This window comes from Macrobrachium rosenbergii, chromosome 9, assembly GCF_040412425.1.
Source record: "Macrobrachium rosenbergii isolate ZJJX-2024 chromosome 9, ASM4041242v1, whole genome shotgun sequence".
NCBI lineage: Eukaryota > Metazoa > Arthropoda > Malacostraca > Decapoda > Palaemonidae > Macrobrachium > Macrobrachium rosenbergii.
Genome location: NC_089749.1, coordinates 938,778 through 948,481, shown reverse-complemented (window position 1 = coordinate 948,481; position 9,704 = coordinate 938,778). Strand labels below are relative to the sequence as shown.

General features: G+C 38.0%; 1 protein-coding gene across 1 annotated transcript; it reads right to left on the bottom strand.

Moving 5' to 3' along the window:
- Positions 1–794: 794 nt before the first annotated feature.
- LOC136842139 (uncharacterized) lies at positions 795–3,715 on the bottom strand. The gene is made up of 4 exons (XM_067109498.1): positions 3,638–3,715; positions 1,904–2,032; positions 1,685–1,777; positions 795–1,334 (listed from the first exon to the last, which is right to left on the bottom strand). The coding sequence occupies exons 1-4, from the start codon at positions 3,713–3,715 to the stop codon at positions 795–797; spliced, it is 840 nt and encodes a 279-aa protein (XP_066965599.1).
- Between the last annotated feature and the right edge of the window lie 5,989 nt (positions 3,716–9,704).

Below are 9,704 nucleotides of genomic sequence, written 5' to 3'. Positions count from 1 at the left end.
GGACGATTTCTGGTTAACTGACGAAATGGTTGTCCCGGAAGCAAAAGTATTGCCAAAATGGTAAAATATCATTATTGCCATGACATGCATACGTTCAGGAGGCATTAGTTGCACATAATAAACGTATAAACATTATTATTGGTAAGGGAGGTATATCAATGGTATATGAACACAATAATAAAATATTCAGTGTAAGGGTGAAAGAGAATAAATGCAATTAATAACAATTGGAACATAAGCAATGTCGTTCTCGCATAACAAATGTACCACAGTATCTTTCATGTACCAACACTTCCCTCCCCCCTCACTTTCGTAGTACACTTTCGAGCGGACTCCTTGCCTATGAGCCCTTGAGAATGACGTGGGATTACTGGCGGAATATGATATAAGGCCTGTTTTTCTGAGCAAGGGGTCACATGGGAAGTAGGGAACAGGTGAACATTAGGTGTCACTGGGCGAAGGAAATGACGGTTTCGCCACCAGTCATGGGAGACGAATCTTGTAATCTCTGGACCTTCCACATCCTATGACCATTCCAACTTTGTCCCAGTGGTGAGATGTTGTCTTGGATCTGAACTTGTCCAACACTCAACCTGGTAAGGGGCAAGCTTGCTTGTTGTACCTAGTCTTGACCTGCTCCGCACTTGTGGTGGCGTAGTGGTTACATTCATTGGTTTTGGTTTGCCACTCTTGTGTGGGTGGGCAGGGATGTATGACATTAGAGGTTGGCTATATAGGATCTAGGTAGGGAAGTGTCCTGTTAAGTTCGAAGTATTTCGTGGCTCTAACAATCGTCAGTCAAACACATCACGATCAATGTTGCTGGATGGTGCTATTGTTAAGAGCAGGTGCTTGATTGGCTTCACAGCAGCCTTGACATTACTATTTGATTGTGGGTAATGTGGAGAAATTACCACATGTCGAGCCCCCAACACTTCATAAATTCTGGAATTCAGTGTTGGTGAACTCTGGTCCTCCATTGGTCCTGAGGTGAAGAAGAACACCAACTTCCCAAAAGTAGCAAGAAAAGAAAAAAAAAATCCTGATGGGGTTAGAGGTGGCAGTATCACTTTGCAAGGGATGACAACAGGCCATCCTGAGAGTCGGTTGAATATGACGAGGAAGGACTTCCCTGCAACAGTGAAGAAGTCTGCTGAGATGGACTCAAAGGGCCTTGTGAGGGTGTCACCACTCATTAAAGGTCCTTGTTGTAGGGATGGCTGCAATATCTGGCATGACTCACAACTTCTGACTGTGTTGGTAATGTTGGATTCAATACCAGGCCACAACACCGTCTGCTTTGCTTGGCACTTGATGGCTTCCAAAGCCTGTGGCTGCAATTTAAGTGGGACAAGTGGCAGCAGAGGGCGGCAGGGATTATAATTCTTGTTCCCCAAAGGACGACTTCACCATCAGCATACAGATCATCCTGTATCTTCCAGTATGGGAGTAATGAGCTGTGAAGATCATATCTATTGGAGGGGAAACCTGAGGTGACACAATGAAGTAGATGAATTTAGGAAGACTCCATTCTTGCTGCACCATAAAGATCCTAGAGAATTTTTATGGCATCTTGGGCTGAAGACTCTTCTGAAGATGTGACAGCATTCACAGCCATGATAGCTCAGAGATAGGTAGCAAAAGAAGCACCTGAGATCTCATCCTCTGACGTGGGGTGGCTGACTTGGTCTTGAGACAAAGCATCAGGAATGCAAAGCGACTTGCCAGCGTGCCACACAGCTATGAAGAGATAGGGCAAAATCTTCTCCTTCAGGCACTGGAGGCAGGGATTCTCAATAGCAACCAGCATGTAGTGAGTGACTCAGAATAGGTATGAGGGGGCGGTGATTCTTCATTAGAAATTCTGTAGACCAGCTGAATATAGCCTACATTTCAAAATCACCCAGACTATGGCTAGCATCTCAAGCTCAATGGTGGCATAATGCATCTCTGCATCGGTAAGAGACCAAGAGCCACATTGAACAAGACGTAGGCGTCTCTCACCATGGTCTTGCAGGTGTGAGGCATCTATCTGAAGGATGTTGCAGGGACGCTATAGGGACTATCACATTAAACTGCCAAGTGGCTGTACATGCTGGCATAACCACCAGTTCTTAAGGAAGCATCATAAGACAGCAGAAACTCCAGCAGATATAATTGAAAAAGAACAACTTTGCCATGCCAAGGATTGCTTGAATCAACAACCTCATTAGGCAAAGTAATCCTGAATGATGTCGCCCAGATTTTTTGTCTCTCTGGTCTTTGTGTATAATCTTTGCAAAGGAAGGGACATGAAAGGATTCTATTTGTTGGTTCTTGCCCTTTATATTATTTACTCAATAATGGTCTATTTGCTTGTCTATACCAGTTATGTTATTTACTCAGTAATGGTTGCTTAGTTTTAAATTCACTGTTACTGTCAAGGCACTTCCACTTTTAGCATTGTTTTGTGTAGTAAGTTCTGTTTTTGTTTTGCTTTCCTGCTTTGTACATGTTACCTAATAAAGGAAGTACAATACTCGCTTGTCATTAAATTATACCAGAGGGGGGTGCCACTGCTGCCTGAACATCCATCTTGTCTCTTCTTCATTTCCATACAGCAATTACCAAAGTGTCTGATGTGGTGGCAAAGGCAGCACTGGACTTTGCCGGTAGGGGATTTAATTATCTTGGGCCAGTGACCAAGCTGGGCACAGCTTTTGCAAGTACTGTTGATTGCCGGGCACACATCAGGGCCATACTAAAGGGCGCAGCATTAGCATAAAAAAACTGTTTTGAAGTTTTGGCTATCCTCTTTTCTTATTCTTCTGTTCCTTCTTGTGGACAGAAACAGCTTACAAATGGCTGGCTGGAGCATGTATGGCGGAGGTTTCATGCTTGGCTGCTTCATATGAGAAATTGTGACAAAACCTTGTAACAACAACTTATTGTCCAAGGATATTAACTTCTGTACCTACTCTGCATCTCGGAAACTCATCAGAATAACAAAGGTTGACTTCCTCTGTGATGCGTTGAAGTCTCACGTAGAAACCAGCAAAATACTCTCCTTCCACTTGTTTGCATCTGTGTAATTTCTTTGGGGAATTACTTCATTACGTAGACCCTTTAAGTGAGATTGTAGGGCATCCAGAACTTTGTCTATGGACACGTCTGTGGAGTTGGAAATTTGCCTAGTCTCGAGGGCCAGGCACATTCACATCTACAACATTTACTTTTCTTGAGGGAGCTGAGGAAGATCATCCATGATGGAGCAGTCATCTCACCAATGTCTCCATTCCTTTAACATCTCGAATGTTTCATCAGCCTTGAGTGAGGGCGGCATTTGAGCCATTGCTTTTTGTGGTGGGGGAAGAGAAGATTGACTGGGGTGGAAGCACTCAACTCTGCAGTAGGTGTGGAGTTACCTGAGTTGGGAGTTCTAGCAAATGAGAGCATCCAGATGAGAGCATTAAATTTGTCATTTTCCTTCTCTCATCCTCCCTTGTGCGCTACTCTTCCTCTTGTCTTCTTTCTTTTTCCCCACATCATCTTTGTTGCCTTCTTTATTCTTCTTCACGTTGCCGTCTTTCTTCATCATGCAAGTGGGATTCCTCTAAAAAACTTTATAAGAGTGAGAAAATCGTGCTGGTTGCCTGACTGGTGGGGGTGAAGAGGCAAGCTCCTCTCCCACAACCTTCCCACTGTGGGCATGGCCACCCACAGCACTTACTCCCATTCCTTGTCCTGTACGTTACTCTGATGTACTACATGTGCATGTGCAGATTACTGAGTCTTTTAATTCCATCATTACATTTAGCGTGCAGTAGAAAAAAAATGAAGTTGTAAACCAAGTTTCTCAAAATGAGGTTTCCTTGTGATGATAAACACTTTGCCCAACGATTCACAGTTCATTTTATCCACTGCCAGGTCTCTGTAGACATTCTGCAAGCGCCTGTGCATATTTGTGACGTCTCTTTTTCCGCCTAACGGAATTCTGTCACTGCTCTTTGTTTGGAACGTACGTCAGTCACATGCCCCCTTTTGATAGCTGATCATACCGCAGACGTCTATTGGAAATTATTGAAAATACATGACATAACACGGGAACAGTTAAGGGTGTCACACACAAATTTTAAAATTTTTTGAACGAATATTGGCCGAGAAAAAAAAGAAGCATTACTTTACTGAACGCCTTTGGTATATACACACACATATATTATATTATATATATTATATATATATATATATATATATATATATATATATATATATATATAAATATATATATATATATATATATATATATATATATATATAGCTAAAATATAAAAAAATCTTTAAGGTCCTAGGTCCCAAAATGAGCAAATGAGATAGCTGGAATTTTGAAAGGTTATCTGGTACATGGTAAAACATGATTCCACTGAAAATTTGATGTAATTTGGGACAAAAATGTTTTTATATGAATTTTATGTAAAGGTTTGAAAAAGTTTTGAAGTTCAATAGCTTTATTGAATTACAACTTGTAGATATAATTTTTTGCTGAGTTTTGAAGAAAATTCCATAATCTTACAATCTATGTTCTTTAAATTAAAAAAAAAAAAAGTTAGTCGAAAATCTCAATATCTGAAAATTTTGAAAATTCAAATTGTTCAGTCTTTTAGTTTTGAAAATTCAACGCTGCATGTAAGAGGACAGAGGAAAATGAACTTTTAAGTACACAAAAAGTTTCGACATTTCCTGCAGGATTAATATCTTTTTGCCTTTGTCAGTTATTTTCAAAATCCTTAATTTTATAGACTTTTGAATGTAGGTAACTTTGTAAAATATTGGTTTTGAGAAAAAACTTTTAGGCACACGCACCTCCCTTATGGGAGATATTTTCTATGTATATCTTTTTTAAAAGCAAAACATAGCTATCTTGGACACATATTCTGCATATTAAATGCATCTTGAGCAGGTACAAAATCTATCCTATGCCTAAAAACAAAATTTTCCTTTCAGCTCAACCTTTCTCCAGCAAAGACTTCTCCAAACCACCCCAGGGTATCTTTGGTGACTTGTTTTTAAAATGTACAATGATTTTTACAAACAGATTTAATCTCCATTTGTGCAGGGACTCAGCATCCTTTAAACCTCGATATTAGGCGGCACTGAGTGCCACTGATGAGTGCCAGACCAAAAGGCTCCAGCCTTTTATGTTCCATCATCTTGTTGCTTTGCTATCCTCTTCCGTGTTTTGGGTATCAGACGATTCTCTTTAGCTTGGTTTCTTCTTTTTCCTGAGCAATTTGATTAATAATTAGGGAAATGAGCACTGTTAAAAGAAAAAAGCTAAGAAGAAGAAGAAGAAGAAGAAGAAGAAGAAGAAGAAGAAGAAGAAGAAGAAGAAGAAGAAGAAGAAGAAGAAGTCACCTGTCATTTATAATACACACACACCCAAGTGGTTGTAGCATATCCAGGAAACGTTTCTTTGGTGCACTTTTTCCACAAGTTTGAATGGAAAGCTTCATTCCTGTTTGTATTTGGCCTCTTTACAGTTTTAATAGTTGATTTATGCTTGTAAGATCTCCATACATTTTGTATATAAGATTTATCATTGCTTGTAAACATGAATTGGGAACTGTAAATTATGTAACATGAGATATTATGTTGACTGCATTTGCATTTGACAATGTTCAAATAAATCTTTTTCATAAGCTTTGATACAGTAACACGGTAGACAATGGTTTCAACTCATTTCACTATCACCACGCGGTTTCTTTCACTAACCACACGTGGCCTCAGCTTCTTCTCCCACATAAATTAAAAGAGCGGCTGGTCATTATTTCGATTTTTATGAGAAAATTTGCCATTTTTACCAAGTCTTCGTCCACATTCTCGGCATTATTGAAAAATGTTTATTAATAACAAGTAATTCGTCATAAAGTCACGCACAAACACGCGCAAGTACCGGTAAATAACATTTTCAAAAGAACTAACGTACGCCAACACGTGACGTGAGGTTGTTTACAAACAACCTGGTAATGAGTGAAGTATCGTACATGACAACTAAAAGTTAGGATTTCCAAATATTTGCGTCAGTAAATGAAATTATACGCGGACGGTCAAGAGTAGGCCCATCAAGAAGGTGTGGCAAGCGTCACAGTCCCTTTAAATGCCCGATTTAAAGGGCAAAAACATTGCGTAGGACGCAAAACATCGTCCGTCTGCCAAAGCTGGCGTTTTTCGTAACAGAAAATGGGGACAAAATTTCGTCATTTGAACCCAAAACTGTTTTTTAAAACCTATCAGTTGTTCATATCGTCGCTTTCATAGTTTTATTTCTCTGCAAGGGAATAGATACACGATATAATCAGTAGATAGCTTGCTGTTTCGGGAACATTTTTGTTTTGTATTTTACTCGTTAACTCTAAGTCATTTTAGATATAATTGTTTGTTTTTGCGGAGTATCTGTCTAAGTAAATATTTATGCTGAGTTACCCAAGACTAATGACGCGCTGTCAACCGGAAATGAGGAGAAGGATAATGGGTGAGACATTATGAGCCATCGTGTCCTATTGGGGGATGCCTGCTCGTGGAAGCTGGCGAAGCGCCATCTATTGAGCTGCTGAGCGCAACCGTAAGTTTCCTCTTCTCAGGGAGACTGTAACTGTATGTATATAGGGAGCTGACTATGGATTGATCTATTCTAGTCTATACTATTATTTTATTAATATTGCTAGATTTATACGCAAGGTTAACTGGTTGTGATCTAACGTAGTTCGAAGAAACTGATTTCCCCACTAAATATCTGTAACAATATGATGCTTTAAAGGTTATTCGTTTTCCGCAATTAACATGATTAGGCATTTTGAAGCATAATTTAGTATTAATTACCATAATTCAGTTTACGGAATTTACAATTCTGTTAGGCCTATACATATATAAATGAAACCTTAGTCTCTGAAACAATCCCCAGTCACAGTTATGTCATGTCCTAAGTTATACAATTTTTTTCTCGTTTCATGGATTGGTAAATGATTACCTTCATTATGTTCTTCATTACATTATTCTTAAGATTAACGATATCTTTGTATAGCGAAGGTACATTGACACTTGTCCCGCGGACCAGCCGCATGGAACAGGAGCATTTGTTGCTCAGTAGTGCCACCTATTGATCTCAGCCCCTACTTCAACTATTGCGCCCAGTTCTTGTCGCTGTTAACCGTTCTTCAGTTTACCATATCCTTCCAAATCCTGCTACAATGGTCAATAGAAAACTATCGTTCTGGCAAGAATTATATGTCTTGCCTCTATTTTTCGTGATGGTTAATGTTTGTCCTTAACTTACAATGTCCTTTATTGAATTTTTATCCGAATATATACATACCTATATATATATATATATATATATATATATATATGTATTATATAAATGTAATATTATAGAGTATATATATATATATATATATATATATATATATATATATAATATAAATATGTACACATATATATACATATATAAAATGTATATATATTATATTATATATATATATATATATATATATATATATATATATATATATAATATAATATATATATATATATATATATATATATATATATATATATATATATATATATATATATATATATATATATATATATATATATATATATATATATATATATATATATATATATATATATACATATTTAGACGTTCCTCTAACTAGGCATGGCTATTGATTTGTGAATGAAACCTGTAGCAGAAATCTCTTAACATTTCAGCTTTGTCAGCATAAACTCTGGTGGCCTGCCACACCCATTTATCCACTGGCTTTTTTGCTTATGCATTTACCTTCGGGCACCAATAGTTATAATGGCATGCAATGAATCATTGTAGCTTATGAGCAAGCTCAATCTTGGCCACTGGTAGTTGAATGATAGTTCCAGTTTATCATAATCTTTCTTTTTCGGTAAAATGAAGGTGCTAAATAAACCCAAATGCAATTCATAAATACCCAGCATAATCCTGAAGGAGATTCACCCAAGTAAGCACTAATCTAGAGTACTTAGACTCTCTCTCTCTCTCTCTCTCTCTCTCTCTCTCTCTCTCTCTCTCTCTCTCTCTCTCTCTCTCTCTCTTCATCTCGGAATGCAAACGACAGTATCTGATGTGGACATATTTCTTTCGGGATTTCTTAGTAAATTGGGACTTCGGTAATTATTTTCCGACGATCAGAAATAAAGAAACTGATGACACTGTAGGAAGCAAAAATCGTTATTATCCTATAAGAAAGTCAGTTTAGTAACAATCAACGTTTTCTTATATACATGGCTACTGCCATTAAAGAAATTGGATATCTATTCAACATAGAAAGATCCGTTTATTAATCTACCACTACAGCTACTGCTAATAAGAATGCGAAGCAGTGTGCATTTTCAAACGGCCACTAACATTACCACTGCAACTATTACTAACAGTAGCAGCCGCAGATGGTGGTAGTGGTGTCATAAGTCATTAGTCTTGTGGGTCACGAAAACAAAGAGGAAAACTTTATGTTTTTAGGAGTTCCCAAACTACATTAAACAGTAGAGAACTCTCCGAGAAAGAGACATTCTCTCTCTCTCTCTCTCTCTCATATTTCTTTTCTTTCTGTCCCTTAAAAGAAGTGGATATCCAGAACACTCATCTTTAACAGGCTTTTTGTTATTTAAAATCCAGGTCTTCTAACTCAAGGGCCCTACATATGCTTCCATACTAATTCCTCCCTTATCCTCTGTGCGTTTCATTTTTAAATGGGAGGCCTATGCCATTCGTCTTTCCTAATTTCTCCTATCGGAAACCCCAGCTATCTGGAAAAGGTTAACCTGTGCAGAACTCCACTTTCCTCTGGCAATCTTCTTATCCGAACCTCGGTCACCGTAAGAGGCAAAGTTCCAGACAATTTTTCTCTACCAAACTTTCTCTTATACGAACTCCAAGTCATTGAAAAGAAAATGACCGCCCAAAGTATTCTCAGTTATCAGGACTCCTCTTATCGGACCCTCAGGTTATTTTCAGAATCCAGCGTCCGAGACTGTTATCTTTACATTGTCCCTCTCTCGCATTCGTAACTCAGGAAATAATCGAAAGTCCAAAACTGTAATGTTTGCTAAGTCTTCTCTCTTCGAAACCTAACGTCTTACTGGTAACTGAACGTCCGAAACTGATATCTCTACCAAGACTTCACTCATCCTGACCTCAGGTCACACTAAAAATCGAATTGCTGAAACTGTTATTTTTACCGAGTCATAAAGTGTCCGAATTTGAATTCATACTAATAACCGAACGCCTTAAATTCTCAACATTCCAAAGTCCTGTTCGTTTTAGATATCCCACGTCCAAAGCACCGAGTCCCGAATATTTTATTAGGTCCTCGTCTAAAGCGTTCATTTTAGTAAACAATTGTTTCGAAAAGCAAGCATCAAAATCTGCGAAAATACAATTGATGATGATGAGCGTTTACGTGAAAAATTTTGCTTTATTAGCAATGATTTAATGAATATCCTAAGTTATTCCTCTTGTGCAATTTTTTTCCTCACATTTTTCTCGATGGATTGGCGTATTGCTCTTCCATTTTGCATTTCGCATAAAATGCAGGTTTGGCATTGTAGGCAGTTCTCCATGTATTTTTTTAAATTTAAATAATTTCATTGATTTTCTGTATATCTTTACCTTGCTTTCCAACCATACCATCCCC

Bases quoted from the DNA above. Each gene is read 5' to 3' on its own strand.
- LOC136842139 (XM_067109498.1), bottom strand. From the start codon at position 3,715: ATGGGAGTAAGTGCTGTGGGTGGCCATGCCCACAGTGGGAAGGTTGTG. The intron at 2,033-3,637 runs GTCAGGCAACCA...AACATCCTTCAG, and splicing joins TTGCCTCTTCACCCCCACCA to ATAGATGCCTCACACCTGCA. The intron at 1,335-1,684 runs GTCAGCCACCCC...CTTAAATTGCAG, and splicing joins ATGCTTTGTCTCAAGACCAA to CCACAGGCTTTGGAAGCCAT.